This window comes from Dermacentor variabilis, chromosome 5 (genome assembly GCF_050947875.1).
Source record: "Dermacentor variabilis isolate Ectoservices chromosome 5, ASM5094787v1, whole genome shotgun sequence".
In the NCBI taxonomy this organism is placed as follows: Eukaryota; Metazoa; Arthropoda; class Arachnida; order Ixodida; family Ixodidae; genus Dermacentor; species Dermacentor variabilis.
In genome coordinates, this window is record NC_134572.1 from 129,272,537 (window position 1) to 129,292,289 (window position 19,753).

The window sequence follows — 19,753 nt, forward strand, 5'->3', positions numbered from 1 at the left end:
AACTATCGACACCCCCCCATGAGTGTTGCATGCACTGTAAGACTCTCAAAAATGTTGAAAAACCCTTCCGAAAAGCGAACAAACACGCGGGATAGCGAAAAGATACGGGTAGGGCCATAGAGCAAACATAAAATTGTAACTACGTTGTAGCTCTCGTTGGTATGGCTTTTTTTGGCGGGGCCATGTTTTGGTTTCGATTGTAAGTCGACCCCCCAACTTCAGACTTTCAAATTTTAAAGAAGGGGTCGACTTACAATCGTGTAAATACGGTAGATAGCCGTTCACAGATATTCTCAGACCGAGTGCTTTGAGTAGCACAATTCCTTTCACAATTATCTCTATGTCAATCACACAATTTCCGAGGGTCGAACAAACTTCATCTTCATGTTCCCTCGTGCGAGTATGTTGGCAGCCAGTACATTGGCTAAGCGATGGATGTAACACTCTGTACTCGCGTTGAAAGGATTCCTGACATAACGAGCTTCGACCATGACGGCAACACACGTTGAAGGTGTGCAACTCAAGAAGCGGACAATCTGTTTGTCAAAGTGTTGTCACTCGAGCCTTAAGTCCCATAACCCAGAGATAGCAATTGGAGCATGCTGTTGCCCGCAGCAAGCTGCAGTGAGCGCACTCGTCACGGCACCACTCGGCGGCCACAGTAGCTGCACTACACTGCAGCCGTAGCTACGTGCAACTGTAGTGGCCAACTATGTGCATGACAGGGTGAGAGTGAGCACTTGTGCTCATGCGCTCCAGTCTGGCCATGCCATTTGGTACGGACCAGCTTTGTCCGGCACCAGATTGACCGACGGATAATAGCTGCACACAAGTTGCACATTTTGCACAGTAGCTCAATACAAAGCGTAGTCTGCCAAAGTATCTAGCCAGGAGCAGCCAGGGGTGAGCGCACGCTAGCGGGCATATGTCCTGTCTGACCTTAAGTTTTGTGGGGTTTGAGGATAGTTGAGTGTTCAAAACTAATAGAAATTAGCGAGATCCAATGTCTACAACACCGATTAGCAGTGTGGCCAAAGTTTCATTCCTACGCAGGCAGGCACAGCTGAGCGCTAGCAGACAATAATCAGTGATAGTATGACAGTCGTACTTCCAGAAGTACGCAATTCCTATCGAACTTCGAAATGCAGATTTTCGTTTACTTCTGCCCGTATATTAAACTGTGTCAATAAATATACACAATAACACTAGGAAGAAGTGCACTGATTCAAGCACTCCTTGATTGATGTCAGCTATCGGCCAATAGCAGCCACGTAAGGGAATCTGCTATATGATGAAATGTAGCATCCAGAAATGAGTGAGGACAAGGCTTCTGTTGAAAAGAGAGTCTATGAAAAGAAAGGTGACTTCGCACTCCGCTTGCGAGCTCTACACGATGCACAAAACTGCAAATTTTGGCTGAGATGTTTACAACGGTGTTTGCTATCTGAAGATTATCTTTTTTTCATCAAGCCCAAGTTTAATTCAGAACCCCTTTACGGCAACCCCTTTAAGTATGGCTATATTATGTCTTACGTTCTGGTTAATCTGGCCATCCAATAAACAACTCCCTTAACATATGGGGTGCACTCATGGTTACATTTAACTTTAAATTATGGGGTTTAACATCCCAAACTGTAGAGTAGGTTATGGGAAATGCATTAGAGAAGGGCTCAGCACCGATTTTGATGACACAGGGCTTTTTAACATGCACCCAAAGCATGGTACAAGAGGTGTCTGGCACAATTGACACCCCTTTAATTTGACGTATGCAAGGCAGCACATGTCGAGTCAAGAAGCGGCGGCAGAATGAACAGATGCAAATCTTATTACACGAAGCAGTATGTCATCATCAACAGACTACAGTTAAACCTCACTATAATGAATTTCCATACAGTCAACTCCCATTAACTCTTTCCCTACTGTAGATGAGCTGAGCCCGTCCACACAGTTTATTCTGCTCCCACCGAAGACGAGCTGAAACAAGCACTTGTACACTGCCACAGTCAGGCTACCCTGATAAATTTTGTTTAGTTCTTTTTGGCTTCAACAGATGGCACAGTAAAATATCAAAAATGCACTCAAAGCTTGCAATTTGGTCAAGAAACGTTTCGATGTGGGAACGGGGATTTAAATACAGCGTCTTCGTCTGTGCGTGTGCGTGCTGTCAAAGGCTCCAGTCTAAAAAAGAGAAGAAAAAAATGTTTGTTCGTGGAAGTTTTTTCGGACTTGGACAGCGAAGAAGTTCGGTTTTCCTCCGAGAGTGGCAGCGATGATACTGGGCAGCATATCTTCTCTGAGTTGTCGGATAGATGACGAGAGCATCTCAATGTGTAAGCAGTGGATGCTGAGAGATGTAAAGAACCCCCACCGGTACTTCCAAGGTTTGTTTGCACGGCTGTGCCTGGCATAAAAGTACCTGTGAGAGAGGAAGGGAACTGTGCGCGGTATTTTGAATTGTTTCTAACAAATGAACAGATTTCATTCTCCGCGGGACCAACCGCTATACGTACCTGGTGCGAGTAGCGTTTTGCACTATTCTGTGCCTTGAAATATACCCCACCAAGTGTCTAACTTAGGGATCTGACGTCCCTTGCCACAAGTATGAGCCCCACTTGTTGCAGTATTGTTTCTGAATTTCCAAAGAGAGATTTTTTTGCAACGAGGACTACAGAAAGTCAGACACTCTCTGCTGTGCAGTGCAGTGAAGCCAATCCCTCCCTCCATACTTTCAGAAAAATAATTCGCATGTACCTTACAAACAAAGTGCCTTTTAAGGATACTTTTGGTTGTTTCAAAATACAAAGAATCATATAGGCAAATAAAAAAAAATCGGTATTTTTGTATTATTTTTTACCAGAACACTCGGTAGGGAAAGGGTTAATTCAATCCTGACAGGACCAACAAAACTGGTCAAATTATTCGGTGGGTCGAATTAAACAAATGGCGGGAAAAATTCAAAACACGCCCTTGATTTGTTTGGCAGTATTTGCCTTAAGATTAGCTTTGCCGCAATACAGTCGTGTTACGCGGCGAAGCATACAAAGTGGAGAAATATTACTGGTGCAAGACACAGCACATGTTCTTTAATTTTACACATGCACGTAAGCCATCTCCGGTCACAGTACGAGCACCAAGACACATAATAAGTTTAGTGGCAGGCCTTCAGAGTTTTAGATAAAGCCCTGCTCTTTTGTTGGCTTTCAACGTCTGCTCGGCTTTCCGAGCTTTCTTTTTTTTTTTTCAACTTACCGTTTTCTTTTACGCTAGCTTTCCCAAAACACAGATAGTATTTCTCCACTTTTCGGTGCACGGCTCAAGCGTATAATTAAGGAATGCATACTAGACCATGTTAATGGTCTCAGGTACAAGGCACCCATGGCAGGTGAAAAGAGGGCACAAATCGCCACAGCAATGTCAGAAATGGCTCTGAATGGCTGCCAGTATGCTTGTTCTGCACCTAGGTGTGTACTGCGTGTACATGCCTGTATGACTAAAGAATGCGCACTGTCCCATGACAGTGGCCCCTTTCCATTCTTGAGATGCTTCATCACAATAACTTGCGGATGCTTCACCGCATAACACGGCTGTACTGCGGCGAAGCTGACCAGTCATATTCGAATTATTTGACGAAGGCCAACTTTGAGATTGAGATAATGGCGATTTGGGCCCATAGAAATGCATGGGCACTGGCTGGGACCATTGGTCGGGATCTATTAACCAAAAAATTGAATTATCCGAGGTTGAAGTAACGGAAGTCTACTGTACAACTAAATTCTCAATATAATAGAGTATCTAGCTTTTTATAACTTCTTGTCCATATACACTAACACCATGTATCTAGAACCTAAATATAATAGAGCGTGCTTACACACAATTTCAATATAACTAAATTTCAGTGCTGCCATGAAGGAATAACAAGACAACGAATGGAAACTTCCGGGAATGCTGATGATCAAATGGTTGAATTATTGAGTGGCTGCTTGTGAACACACTTCTAAAATTGCTTGCCCTGTGACCAAGAGAGGCCACCAAAGCGGAGCAGCGCCATGTTCGGTATATAGTCCAAGTGCAAAAAGATCCTATCGTGCCACGGCTGCTGTATGCTTTCGATGCGAGTGAAAGAGTGCAAGGGTGAGCGGAGAAGGGTGGTGGTGTGATTACCTCTGAAACCGCCCTTGCACCCTGTTTTAATGTAATCTATGGGGTGAGCAAAGAGTGGGCATGCCAAGATGGCATGCCTTCATGTGCGCTGTCTTCCCGCACCTTTAGTACTGGAGGCTACATAATCTCACGTTTCGGAGATGCATTGAAGCGAGAGGCAGATGAAACATTTGATCCCCGCTGCTGTCTCTTTTCATGATAGCGTGGTCTCGCTACGGGCAACACTATAACAGTAAAACCTCGTTAAACCGTACCCGCTTAAACAGTAGTTTCGGTTTAAAAGTAGTAAAGCCAATTCCCTGACTCAGCGGCCATTGAACATAATGTATTCCGTATCCGCATAAACCGTACCAGCTTATTGTGTACGCATCGGTTAAAGCGTAGCGTTTCCACTTTTCGTCGCGCAAACACGGCGGTGCGTAGTCTCCATCGGGCGGCCCGGCAGAACAACAAGCCTCAAGAGATCGGCACAACGGCCTCCAAGCGCCCTGTGCATTTGCACGTGAAGCCACATCAACATCAACATCATTTCGACGCCGTGCCAGAGAGCGTTGTCACGGCGTTGTGACGTCGTGCAAGCGAGGACTCACGTCATGCCGAAGCTCGGTTAAAAAAGGCACCGGGTGCTCAGCATAGAAGAAAAGTTAGACATTGTCCGTGCCATCGAACGTGACACGAAGAAGTCGGCACTGGCCCGCAACATGGATCTGCTGTTGACTACAGTGTGTGGCATTTGGAATGCGAAGAAGTTGCTCGGCAGCGCTGTTGCGATTGCGAAGAGGTGTCGGCTACGAGGTTCGACTTTTCGCCATCGTTGCCTGTGTTGTTGCCGAAGTGTCGACTAGCGACAGTGATGAGGACGACGCGAAAAGCGACAGCACGGGCGATTCAGGCCCGACAGTGGCAGAAGCTGCACGTTACGTCAGCCTCATGAATGCAGTCGTCGCGACGAGAACAGGGGTGCGATAACGTAAATATTCCAAATGAAAAGTATTCCGAACTCTGCCACCCGGCAATGAAAAAGGCGCCCCAGGACTTCTGCAGCACTACTGCGTGCGTGCACGGAGAGTACGTAACGCCAACGAGGAATCTGCCGTGCGAGTGTTTGCTGAGAGGAGGTGGTTGGCTGAGAAGCTGGAACGCAGATTCAGTAAGTTTGACGCCGCTGTCATCGTGCTAGGCCACCGTGGCATCAAACGAAAATAACACTTTTGTCGCACGAAGTGAATAAATACTGCATGTTTTTGTTTCCCTTTCATTGCACTCTGTCTGAGTTCTGTTTTCGATAGGTAAGTGGGCAATCTCATGCTATTTCGGTTACACAGTACAGTCGCCGACCGTTTATTAGGACCTCACGGGGAGTGCGAAAATGTCCGAATAAACAGGTGTCCGAAAAAGCAGATCAAAAAAAAAAAAATTAAATCCTTTATTTCCACGCACTTATTCGGGCTCGGCAGTATGCTTGGAAGAAATCGTGAATGCGCCGTTGCACGCTGTTCCGTTTACGCGCAATCAGATAAGCCTGAATCTCTGAGAGGGTCGTACGGTCACTATTAGCGGCTGAAAGCACAGTCACTGCTTGTACACGCTCCGCAAGCGACGGCAGCGTAGCACATGGTGCGTCATCTTCCGACTCGGAGTCATCGTCCGGCGGTGTAGCAGAAACCTGACGAATGATCTTGCCGTCGTCGAGTTCTGCGCACGTCAATACAGCAGTGTCAGCACCTATGAAACTGTCAAATGAGACGGTGTCCGGAATCGCAATGCAACCACTGCTCAGGTCTCGGCAGAACATTGTCGGCGTCAGTAGGGAGCACATCGGAAGGCGACAAGCCTTAGGCCTCCAGGCGCCCGCTTGCCGGCATTCCCCAGCGCAGTCTGCGCAGGCACTGTCGGCGCCATTATATCCTTGACGCGATGTTTACGTATGCCACGTTGGATCACCGAAACCTCGACACAGCACACAAAGCAAACACCACCGTGCCGACACCAGTCGCACAAACGAAAAACGCGGCCTGCTCGCAGCGTCTTGCGCGAAGAAACAAATCAGCTGCTGGATTGTCTTGACATGGCTTGCTAAGCTGAAACCGAAACTGCTGCAGAGCCACTCTATCTAACCAGGCAGAAACGATGATGATAAGCGGGGATTTTCAGTAGCGCCACTTCGTGGGGCAGCAAGGAAGCTCCGTTCAAAACAAAAATGGCGTTCAGCAAGTCGAACCACGCGTCGAACCATGCACCAGTCAGAGTCGGTGCATGGTGCTCTCGACCGAGTTGGCTCAAGGAGTGTCCGAAAAATCAGACGAGAGGGTGCAAGGTGTCCGAACTTTCGGCAGTTGTTATACATTATGGTCTATGGGGAGATTGGCGGTGCCACGAAGCTGACCGAATAATCGGGCATGTCCGAATTTTTGGAGTCTGGAAAATCGGTCGGCGACTGTACTACCGTTTAGTACGTACTTTTTCCGAGCTCCGGCCAACTACGGTGTAACGAGGTTTCACTGTAGCTGCACGACGGCATGGAACGGCGCTTTTCGTCACCAACTCTCAAATTTGACAAAATGTTTTTGTTTCTCATTCAAATTTGCTTTTTTCTCATTGTCCAATAATCCAAAAAATCTACCGGCGACTAATTATTTGCATAAAAGACTGGATTTCAATATAACGAAATTTCAATATCACGAAGCAAACTGATAATTTTACCGACTTCATTATATCGAGATTTAAGTGTACTTCAATACTGTGTCAGAATAGCTATACTGTTGCCATCACTTAATGGCCCACAGACTTTAACACAATCATTGGGGCAGACGAAATTGTTAAAAGACACGCCCTGGGCACAATGCAAGTCATTGTCATCACTGCAGGGCAGGTTACAGCCATCACTGTCGTCGCCTGTAGTGCTGTCTCTTGAATTTCTTGTGTTTCCAAGCTTCTAGTAGCCGCTGTGCGCATGAGGGAGTGTCAATGGGGGTGAAAATAACCGGAGCAGCAAGCTTTTGCATTCAAACTAAATGAGCTTTCCTTTCATAGCAATGTACAGTTTCCCACCGAGACATTCTAGTGCAATAGAATTAAGTAGAAAGTCAGGTCAGCCGAGGTCAACTAAAGGAAGTCGACTGTATGCTGCAGTGATGGCTGGGAATCAAACTTGTGATCCCATGCTCCGCAGCATAATGCTGTAGCCACTGAGCCACCGCTATAGTTTTGTGTCACTTTCCCAACAGAGGAAACATAGAGAGGCAAGGTAAGAGGGACAGAGTCACTGACCTGCGGCACAGGGTGGACAGTGGGTGGCCTTGGGGTGCGAGGTGAAGGCAGCTGTGGTGACATCTGGTGGAGGGGAGAGGCCATAGGGGACGTTGGAGGCTGCTGCATCCGAGGGGATGGGGAAGGGCCTCCCATTGGGGAAGAGGGCGGTGGCATGGGAGAGCGTGGAGGGCCGCAGGTCACGCCCCCGGCACCGGTGGACACCTGGAATCATGTCATCGATGGCATGGCCATTTAGACTAGCCCTAAGGTAAGACTCCAAATGTACTGTTTAATAAATGCTCACCTTTTGTAAAGCACGACCGAGAAAAATCTAGTCATCAGCAAGGGTGTTGACCGAATATATGTAGAAACCTCGAGATGTCAGCTGTAATGCTAGCTTTTACAGTGAGTGCTACCTAAAATATTGCCAACATTAAAAATTACAAAAAGCCTTCTTAGTTTGACCCTCATTAAACTCAGACAATCAGATCATTTGCTCTCATAATTTGGTCTGTATGAATTATTTAACTGAGTGAAATGCTCATTATTGCAGAGGTATTTGGCTGCACACTGATTATTTTGAACATGCCCCAGAGCATAGAAAGTGTGGAGGGCTGCAAATGAACGACACAAAATTGGAGTGGTCTTGTCAAATCTAAATAAACAAAATTTTGCTGCACAAGCTTCACATTTCACTCGTTTCAGGGGGTCGACGAAGGGTCAGAAGCGACCAGTGACACCCAACAGTTGCGATTCAGATAGCGAGACCGACGAGTGGGCCTGCAGCATGTTGTTGTGAATAAAAGTGCATTTTTTATTCACATTGTGTACAGTAGCCGACAGGATTTTTCGAACTCCAAAAATTCAAGCTTGATGGATATTCCGGACTTCATCATCAGGGCTCCCATAGAGCTAATGCAGTTTTGCGGTCGATTTCTTAGACAAATTTAGGCCCCAAAGTTCAGTTTTCCGGACAAAACCGCTCATTCCAAGCCATGCTACTTGATCTTGGAGGCCGCCTTGTTGTATTTTCCGCTGGCTCGGCCAGGCTTCGCTTTCAGTGGCCCGCTCTATAGCCTCCAAGATTGGGAGACACGCAATAGTGTACTAGAGTAGGGGTAGTGGGCTGAGGGGGAGAAGCGGGCAATGCGCACGCGTGAAGCAGAAAATCCGGAAAATCTTTGGGGCCGCGAGGCGGCACTATGGAGCCTTTCGCCAGGGGCCCGCCGTGCCACCGCCGCGCTCGCACGTTGGCCGTCGCCTGCACTTGTCCACGAATTTGTGTTGTTCTGTGTTTTGTGCACGCATTTGTTATTTCATGTGCAGTTTTCTCTCTGACCAGTGAGGGGACATGACGAAACCTCATCAAAAGAACGCTTTGCTCCCATTTGCAGAAACAACATGAGGAACGCGCCGAAGTTGCTTGGTGTCTCCGAGGATGACGAAAGGCGTTGTGTTTGGAATCGGAACTTTCACCGTGCTGATAAGCCCCTGGAGCTGACTGACACTTTGTGTATGTACTTCGAGGCTATGATCACGTCCTTGATGGAAAGGCAGTGCGGATACCACATGAAAAGCCCTCGCTTTCACCGGACGCAGTACCAACCATTCTGCCGAATGTTCCCAAGTGCCTGTCGAACGTGCCAGCACGAGAAAGACCTCCAAGAAGAAAGGTGTGCACAGAACCTGCAGTATGTGGCTCGCCCAAAAAACCTTGCTTGCAAGTTGATGAGTTTCAAACGGATGGGCCAGCAATCGACGTGCAGCACGTGCTATTTGACTTATCGAGTGTGTCACAATCGACAGAGCAGTGGGCTGCTCACAAATTTTCTAACTATGGTGGTGCTGCTTATGTTCACGCCTCTTTTAACAGTCAGTCTCATGCTATCATGATTGAAAAGAATGTCTTCATGGACTCCGGAAGTACACAAGGCGATGTTGTCTGCCAGACATATGTTTGACGTACATTAATATCACAACTACTCTCACACACCATGGAAGAAACGAAACAGGTGCTGCATGACTCTTTTCGTCCTGTTTTACGGCGAAGCTGTCTCTGCTTAGCATCCCGGGATTTCTTCATGGCATAATGTCGACAGAAAACTATCATAATCTATGGCTCATACCTCCGAAAGGCCGAGGCTACAAGCACTTACCAAAGTGAAGCGAACAGTGCATATATTCTCTGAAATCACCTGTACAACATACAGAACAGCATAAGTTTTAACAAAGAACAAGCTTAAGACAAGCATCCGCACTACATGCATAATTGGTGATAAGACACTCCTACGCCTACATGCAATGCGGAGCACGTAGCGCTCCCTGCATACCGTACTTACACGAGTATAAGTCGACCCCGCCTTATGGCGTGACAGGGAGAAAAAGAAAAAAAGTAGAGGAGGATACCCAAGGGCGCATTCGATAACGAAAATTTATTGGTGGCTGGCATGGTTACTGGACTACTCGTCTTCACTTGTGCCATCGTCCTCACTAGTGCTGCCATTGTCATCGCTGCTACGGTCCCACAGCGCATCGTCGTTCAGCGAAATTCCACATTTGGCAAACGACCGCACTACGACATCTTGTGGAGCAGCAGCCCACGCCGAATGCACCCAACCACACGCAGCCATCAGGGAGGCTCTTTTGACAGGTTCGGTTGGTGTAAGCTCGTGGTCTTCTGCCACAAGCCAGTAGTTGTACTCACAGCGGAGCAGGTCCTTAAAAGGCAAAGATCCGGGCTTGTTACATGACTATGTCACACTTCACTGGCAGGGACCGATCACGCATTTCAGCGATGTATGCCGCAAGCTTGGCCTACAGCTCCGGAAAGCGTCCAGACTTTGGCCCGTGGGAAATTCTTCCCTTGTTGTCACAGGAGAAAATTTTGCTCCACTGAAGTCGCCACTCTCGCACCACTCGTTCAGAAACATCGAACTTGCGGCCCATTGCGCAGTGATTTGTTTCTTCGGCGTAAAGGATGGCAGCCCTCTTAAACGCCGCTGTGAACGAGCGCCAAATGTTCAGAGGACCTGGAGCACTCATGACGACTGAGGAAACATGGAAGTAGCATGGAACCAACAGTCAAGTCGAACGCGTCAAACTAAGAGCTACAGGGAAAGAGAAACACATGAGCAGTGTCTGCTCTTCCATGAACTATCGATACTCGCTGCAAGTGCCACTGTTCTGAGGGTGCCGCCGCGAATGGAACAGTGGCATTTCCATCAACTATCCACTCCCCCCCCCCATGAGTGTTGTGTGCACTGTAAAACTCTCAAAAATGTCGAAAGACCCTCCGAAAAGTGAACAAAGGCGCGGGATAGTGAAAAGCTACGGGTTGCGCCATGGAGCAAAGATAATATTGTAACTACATTGCAGCTCCCCTGATATCTCATTGGTCTCGCTTTCTTTAATTAAGCTGCCGTGGTGACGACAGCTTAATTGTGGCATACGAAGCAGGAAGTAACGTAACTACCCTTTCGTACGTGCAAGAAGAATCCGCCTAGCAACTGATTTGTGTTGTGACACACACATATAATGAGGACTCCTGAAGAGCAGCGTGCATACGAGGCACAGCGAATTTCACTTATCTCTGGCTCACTCATTGTAGGTGCACGAAGTAGCGGCGCAAGCCAAGTCGCAGGCCGTTGAAACGTAGTAACTAGGTAAAATGCATGTGAATGTTGACACGTGATTAATTTCAACCTACGTTGCAAAAGGTCATCGTTCTAGTTTTCGTTTACAGCTTCGCTGTCCAACCACCTTCACAGCATGGATTGGAGCCTGTGTTTTTATGTGTAAATAAAGTGCTCTCTGCAGAACTAAAACTGTGTATACGCTGAATGTTTTCTTTTCAGTGCAGATTCCGATAAGCCAGTTGTGCCACCGACGCCTGCTTGGGCAGTGGGCCTTCCCACGACCCACTGCCCCTAATCTAGTATACACACACTATCAATAGAGCGATCAATAGAGAGTGCGCACCATCCTCCTATCTCGGAGGTCATGCCCGCTCTTCCTTAGCTGACAGTATGCTCCAGGGGACAACACTTTTCCTTTTTTCTCCTTTCTTCTTTTTTTTGGTCAGCTTTTTTTTTTTTTTAAGTTTTGTTTGCTATTTGGCATGTGGTATTCCACAGGGTAGGTTTGTCTCTAAGATGTTGCATCTTTGCGTGTGTTTGTGCGGCTTCGTATTTGTGTGATCGGTACCACCTCCCATGCCTTCGTGAGAGCCAAGTGGTGCGAAGTAACATGGTTTGTTTCTTCGATCTGCATGGCGATCTCTGTTGGCGGAGATTGCCAACATGGTGATGCTCTTGTTGACCGACGTAATAGTTCCACGGAAACCCACAAGGTAGAGAGAACGAATTAATAAAGGGAAAATAAGACATCCACTCAAAAGTAGCTAAATCTTGTTGACTGTATACGGAAGTGACATCATTCTGTGCAAATCCAAGCAGATCTGACCGCCTCCAAGTGTAGTATGAGGCAGGGCATTATTAAAGGTTTCTTTTAGGCCACTCTAAGCCTAATAAATTTTATGTTTCTGGGTGAACAAGTTTATCGGCCTGTTCGATTTTTCTGAAACCATTTCTCGGTCCCCGCAAGGCTGGAAAATCGGTCGGCGACTATATATGCATTTACTCTTAAGGCAAGGCTGTGACTGTGATTCTTTCTTTAGCTCTATAGTGATATGATATTTTGAATTCCACAAAAAAATTATGTCGGAACTTCTATTTTCACGTATGACGAACACTCTCCCCAAATTTACGCCAACTTTTTTCAGAAAGAAGGTGAGTCTATTATGCGAGTAAATATGGTAGGTGTAGCTATAATTATTTGTCTCAACACTGAATATGGCATTCCTGTTAGACGCAGAGGTGGGCTTATGTGCATGAATATATTGCACTAATTACTAATTAGGCGTTCTTGGCAAATGTGTGCTGCATGGATTTTAAAACTCTCACTAAATGCAACAAAGTTCTCGACATGCACTTACAGACACTGCATGCTGGTGTGCGGCGCCAGTCACTATGGGGCTCATGGCAGACGACATCCCGGGTGACATGGCAGGCGACATGCTCCGGGACAAGCTGGGCCCCATGCTGGGCCCCGAACTGGATGCCATGGGGGGTCCACCTCCCATGTGGTGCATGGGAGAGCCCTGCGACATCATGGCACCCTGCAGCAACTGGCCACCCTGTTGCTGCAGCTGCTGCTGCTGTTGCTGCATCTGTTGCTGCTGCATGTGCTGCTGCCACTTCTGCTGCTTGGCGCGGTATTCTTGCATCACCATGCTGTGCTGCCGACACAGCTTGCGCAGCTGAAAAATGGTCCAGCCACAGCGTCAGTCATTGGTACCGTCACTGAAACTGCCAAGCATGCATTAACTATCCATTTCATTTTGGTTGCTAGGGCAAGGTTATAGGAATAAACCCTTATTATGACAGTCATCAGGGTTGGAAATCCGATTTCATTTAAGCTTTGTAGCACAAGCACAACGACACAGACACAGAAGGCACACGGGTCAATACACAGCTGTCATGTCTGCCTTCTGTGTTTTATGTCGCCCTTAGATGACCTGCCAACAAGCCCATATAGCTACCTTCATTATAAGCGTTATTCCGTTGAAGGCGAAGAGGATGTTAAGAAAGCATATAGTGAATCTGGATGCTCAATTAAACAGTGCATGAGCCCATAAAACGTATATTGAAACAAAGCCTCACTCAACACCATCAGGATAATAGCGGAAAAATTCTGCTCATTCCCATTAACCACTGCCTCATCTGTCGATTATCAGAACGTGAGACAGTCAGTACCAAGAAGCCACGTGATGGAGTGACCTTCATAGTGCAGTTTGTCTCGACAAGTTCATATGGAGGAACACAAATGTATGCCATACCTAGCTGTGCCGTGCGGATTTCCCACATAGTACTGAGTTCGGTGCCGCTGCACTTCAAATAAACTGGTGCATGCATGCACCATAAACTGGTGCAAGGATGTTGTGCAGTTGGGACAACGAGAAACTTATGACAAGAATTTACTGTACATTTTATAGGTACTCATTAGCGTGATTACACATGAGGCAAGCAGTGGCAAGCAAACAATTTCCTGTCAGAAGCTACACCAAACATGGACATTGCATTTATGTGGTGACCATTCCCCTGGCCTAGTTCCTTAGAATGCCCAACACCAAAGTTGACCAATTGTCCCTAATCTCTGCTAAAACATGTATTACGTCACACATGTGAGATAAGTGTGTCAAATTGCCTGAACAGGTGGCTGGCCTATTTTTAAATGTGCCTGTTGAATAGGCCAGGCTGGAAACATTTAGCAGAGGCAAGCAATGAGCAATGCACCTGCACCAAGTGGCTGGCAATGGCAGCTCTCAGTACTGCAATGAAAGCAGCAAATTGCAAACCCTTGAGGGCAACATTGGTACCCGATAGACTTTGGTCCTTTATTGCTGAGCATCACTCAGCTCATTGTGGACTGGTCTAGTCTACACAGCCTAATCTCGCCTCACTCGCAGCATATGTGCATGGCATCTATTTGCATCATGATGTCAGCAGTCCTTGCTTGCCACCTTGTGACCACTCGTAATACAGTTTCACACTGGGGAATCTGGCTTATAGAGTGATGCGAAATCCAATTCGGCAATGGCAAGATCTGCTGAAAAGGCCCTTGCCACACAGATCGGTTCCAGATTGATTTCTTTCACCGCTGCCACTCTACTGCCATAGATATTCTATTTGCGAATCGAATTATTCGGACGTTCACTATTCAATTCAATTAGGTAATATTTAGAGTATTCGCAAACTCCTAGTTTTTGGAGCTTAAAGTGGCTCATTTTGATATACCTGAGCGTACAAACGAAGCGTACAAAGGTTTAGTTTCGAATACAATAAATTTTGACTTTCGGTCTTGGGATTTAACTCTTTCTGAAGAAAAATATTTTTAAAAAAAGCCTCCTCAATTGTCTCTGTCATGCTTAACGTAACCAAGCATAGGTCACAGAATTTAGTTCTCCTTTAACGATCACCAATAACTAAAAAAATTTGGAGGCATAATCTTTACCAAGTGTATAATATCTGTGCTAAAAAAATCGGGTTACCCGTATTCTCTTGAGCCATGCTCGATTTGTAACTTTACGATTTCAAGGTAAATGATGAATTTCAGCTGTTATCACACATTGTGTTGAAAATTTTGAAATATTGCTAGATGCATACTGCATACTTAGACGAGGTGCACACGCACTCCCACGAAGAAGACGATGAACTGACCCTTTTTGCTCAAGCTGTCATCTTCACTGGTCAACGCTACAATTGCGTTTGTAAATATACCTTGTAAATAATCTTCAGCACAGTTACAGAACCTTCTTGAGTTGATGACAGAGCTCGTTATGAACACCTGGGCTCCAGTATCAATGAATGCCTCCAAAGGAACACCATCTACGTGTACCTGAAGTAAGTTTTGGCTTGTAGAACACGTCATGGAGGATTTTATCACGAAGAAGATAATGCAGCAGTACATTAGCAAAGTAAATGCCTTCCACATACTGTTGGTAAACTCACTGTTTACTCCTCACCTGAACATATACTAGAGGTTTGAGCTATGTCATGCTATGCTATGTTAGCCTACATTGCAGTTTTCCAAAACGATTACATTACTTAAAATTCACCATGCAGTTTTAGCAACAGTTTTAGCAACTTTGCAGAAAACTTTAGATAAAATTTAGCAACTTTTTCGTTAATGTTTCGTGACACACTTGAAAAAAAAAAAAAAGTTGGCGATGCTGCCGTGGACTGAGTCCAGTCACTCACCTGGTCCAAGTTCTTCTGCATGCCAGGCTGCTCCTGGGCGATGCGTTGCAGCTCAGCAGCGTTGTGCTGGGGCAGCTCCTGGCCAGTCTTGGCCAGCTGCCGCTGCTTGGTGCTCAGAGCCTTCTTGGCCTTGCGCAGCTTGCCAACATCACCCTCAAGGGCCTTCTTCTGGGAGGAGAGCAGCGCCTCCTGCTGCGCCAGCCACTGCTCATAGGCAGCCACCATCGGGCCCGGTGGCGGGTCCTGTCCAATGCACAGCGACGGTGCAGGAGGTGGCGGCAGGGTCTGGATTTGGAATGGCACCGGTGGCGGCCCTCCCTCGCCTGGCAGTGCCAGGGCTCCTCTGCCACCAGCCACACCAGCGTGAGGGCCAACTGCGGACAACACCATGGTGGTGCAGTGTGGTTAACTAAACAGCTCCTCCCAAACCGCAAGAAGTGTTGCTGCGAAGATGGAGTGCCAGTGCCAACCTGGTGCACCAGGGAGTACACGCACCGAACACAGCCGCCCCAAACATAGCTGTATGTCTTGTCTGTCCATGCTCAATGATGCGCACACCATAGTACACTGAGTAGTGGCACTCTTCACCGCATCCACAATTGACAGCGTGTCACGGTGTTGGGAAAATTGTTGCCTGCCCTGTGCTAGTTGCATGAAATATAGAAAAACTTGACTCAGCATACCATGTTTTAACATATCTGTTACTGTATGCTGCTGTTTTTCAGTCATATTTGCTATGTTTGTATAATAATATACTCTTCTTTCTTCTCCCCTGCCCCGTTTTCTTTCTGCTTGCTTTTTGATCAAAGATAAGCCAACTTCTGTATAAATGCGTGTCCCCTTTGCCACACACCACTGTGTTGCTCTGTTTGCTGGGAGGTCAGAACTCCTCAAGCTGTTTCTACAGATTTTTACCTGTCCTCGTCGCAGCATTTCTTTCTTGTGGAATAAATTTCAATTTCAATTTGTACAGCCAACGACCGATTTTTTGGACGCCCAAATGTGACACCATGCTTGCTTAGTTAGTAAGCGAATGTTTACAAGCTTATACAGCCGATAAAACAAATATCCTTACTTCGTATAGCTGTCTACTAATTTGTTACTGCAATCGACGCTTTGCCTTTGAGGCAAAACTGTGACTTCTTTTTATTCATCGCTACTTTAGTGCACTGGGAGCAAATATTGGTTTTTCTAAATGAGAGAAAGTTGTATTTCTGTATGAAAAACATGAGGTGCGTGGTATTGTAAAGGACTTTTTTTTTTACGTCATGGCAAACAAGTGTGCATTACAATGGAGGGCACGTTAGAAACGAGTAAATACAGTATTACTTAATTATACACACTTTCACCCTCCTTCTCCGGTCACAGTATGAACTCCGATAAGCCTAATAAGTGTACTGGCAGGCCATCAGAGCTATTTCGGATGTGCCTATGGCGATTTGAGTCCTTGGGGGCAGTAAAAAACATGCATTCGTTTTTTCAAATTGCCCAATTTTGTATACGTTTTCACGGCCCCTAAGTAATCAGAAAAATCAGACACTGACATCATATGCAATTTGTCTACACTTCAATGTAATAATTTCAGTACCTTTTCTGTACGTACTGTATTTACTCGCATAATGATCGAACTTATTTTTTGTCAAAAAGATTTATGCAAATTCAGCGGTGCAATCATTACACGGGTTAAATTTCCTGCGAAAAGAAAAAACATTTTTTTTCATCCAACATTTGCTGCAGGATGACAAAAGGTCAACAAGCAGGTGGCTGGCACTGTAAACAGTGTGAGACACCAAAACAAAGATGGCGGCCGGCAGAGGAAGCTGAACGCGCCGAACGCATTTTATTTTTATTTTTTTCGTGAGTATATTATGCACACTGAAACAGTTTCTTCCGTATCAGTAATGAATAATATCGTTAATATCTGCAAGTTTGCGACAACAATGTAGCCACGTCCACTTTGAGGGGACAGAAACGGAGATGGGCACGCTTAGCTGCCAGTGACATAGAAACACATTGCGGGCATGCTGCAGAAACTGCGGCATTTGTCTTCACTACTATCCTAATACGGCACGTTTCCGCTAAGGGTGGACGAATATCTGTGTTACAAACGTCGGTGTATGAATAGAGCACACTTCTAACTTATCAGTGTAAACGTGGCCACTATCATTGCCGCTCGCGATTTGTTGCGTGCCCACGAGTGCAGATGAGAAGAATCGGAAGGAGCCTTTTCTGTTGTTGGCCGAAACCATTATGAAGCCTACAAGTAATAATGCCAAGGCAAGTTTGGTTGTAGCTTTTTTTTTCATGGATATGCGGAAAGTGATGAAAGGAATGAAATGGGGCATCTGCTTAAGAATGTTTGGTGTGTGCAGACTGCTTTATATGTCAAGATTCATTCGAGTAGCATTCGACAGATGGTAAGTGCGATCACCATTAGCTAGAATTAGCACACGACATAACGCTGCGACTAGTTCGGGGTGCGATCATTATGCGAGTGCGATGATTATGCGAGTAAATACGGTACTTTGTTTACGAGTTATCAAACGCTGCAGATGACCATATGGAACCCTAGAAATTCCCAAGATACCTGTCACTTGTAGTGTGGCATTGGAAATAAAGATGTTTCCGAAATGTGTGAGACACACTGGATGCCTCCATGCTTACCGTGTCCGAGCTGGTCTGGTGGCCTGTGGGGAGGGGGGCCCCCCATCACCCGGATGGCACCCTGCTCGGTGCGCACCAGGTGCATGGTTCCACCTGGAGACACCATGGGCCCTCCTGGCCCCACGGACATGGGCTGGCGCATCAGGTGTGGCCCGCCCACCTGGGGTGGGCCTGCCACCATGCTGCCTGCGGGCCAGCCAGATGGCCCACCCGGCATCTGGTGGTAACGCTGACCAGGGTTGCCCACAAGCTGGTTCGGGTTCACCTGCAATGTGTGCAACATGTGAAGCGTGTACAAAATAATGTGTACTACCATCACTACGGATTTGAGAATATCAAAATTTTCCAATACAAATCGAACACAAACACTTAGCTTCGAATATAAGATAATGATATGCATATGCATTTATTAGCAAGTTTGGTTATTTTAATATGTTGGAACATTGCAAATACATTGCCTGGACTAGTAAGCCCCGCTTCATCGTGTATACGCGAGTGCGCTCCCTTCCCCCCTCACCCCTTGCTTGCACAGGCAGACGGCACTTACCAAGCCACCATCCTTCTTAGCTCACCCTTGGACGTTTTCGCTTGCACCTAAAGCACACAGCGCGGAGGGTGCAATGGGATCTTATCGCTCTTGAACTTTCTACGGAACATGACGCTGCTCTGTTTCAGCAATCGGCTCAGTCGCATGTAATTCAACAATTTGACCACCTGCGGTCACGGAAGTTCCGATTTACTGTCTCGACATTCCGTTGCGATACAGTGAAATTTCATTATACTGAAATCGTGCAAAAACATACTTTGTTACATTGAGTCTCAAAATACAGTAGAACCTCATTCATACGCTTTAGAAAAAGCCACAAGAAAAAAATGTACCGGGAAAACTTACGATCTGAAGCAACTAAAAAAATTTGACCGACTCAACTACTGTTGACATCTTTTTATAACTTCTTGTCCGTAGAGCACCATGTACAGCAGAACCTTGTTGACATGTTCCTGTTTCGTACGTTTGCGTAATGCGAAGCCTTGTGCGGATCGTTGCAGCACGAGACGCCGAGGCCCATCCAGCTGGTGGTGCTCCAGTGGAATGAGATGAGTTTTCTTGTTTTCCTTTGCATGTTGTTTTAAGAGGATCATGAGAAACCAAAATGAAATCGAGCTGGTGGGCAACGCCAGATGGCGCCAACGTGAAATGTGATGCCCACATTGCACCGCCTGCAGCAGGGAACGGCGGCTCATTTAGATTATCAGCTGCTAAAAGCATGCAGTACGCTACCAATGGCACTACCTACGCACCACGATAGGCGAAGATGCTTATCGTAATAGGTTTGGCGGTGATAGCTGCAAACGCTGCGCGCGACGACCCGGGCGGACATCTTCTGGTACAGTCAACGACTGAATTTTCAGACGCCCACATGCCTGATATTTCGGACGTCTTCGCGGCACCGCCACGAGCCCCATAGAATCAATGTATAAAGACATCTGAAGTTTCGGATGCTCGAACCCCCCGCCGTCCAATTTTCCGGACTTTTTGACGCGACGGAAGGTCCTTTGGCTCCTCGCGCAGCGGCCTTGCGCAGGAAATCGACTTGCAGCTGAAGCATATCACCGCTTTGAACCACAACTAGCCAAATCTAGCCGTCACACACTGATTTGGTCTGGCCACGCTGGCTCTGTTCATCGCCGCACTTCCGCTTCCGCCTTCGGCGGAGTTTCCGGAGCGGCGCCATTTCATTTGTTTACGTAGGCCACGTTTTGGCTAGCGTGGTGTGTGGTTGTGCAGTTGTGTCAAGTGTGCTCTGCGACGCTAGGCCTAGGTGCTTCGACGCTCGTCTGCGAACTCCACTGTTCGCAAC

General features: G+C 46.7%; 1 protein-coding gene across 1 annotated transcript in view; it reads right to left on the reverse strand.

Annotated features, from left to right (window-relative positions):
- LOC142583153 (uncharacterized) overlaps positions 1-19,753 on the reverse strand; it is a 249,991-nt gene that overhangs the window by 94,817 nt on the left and 135,421 nt on the right. The window contains exons 44-47 of the mRNA XM_075693498.1: positions 17,895-18,159; positions 15,231-15,604; positions 12,407-12,730; positions 7,432-7,635 (exon numbers count right to left, since the gene is read on the reverse strand). Of these exons, the coding sequence (XP_075549613.1) occupies positions 7,432-7,635; positions 12,407-12,730; positions 15,231-15,604; positions 17,895-18,159 (1,167 nt within the window). The remainder of the gene's footprint in view (positions 1-7,431; positions 7,636-12,406; positions 12,731-15,230; positions 15,605-17,894; positions 18,160-19,753) is intronic.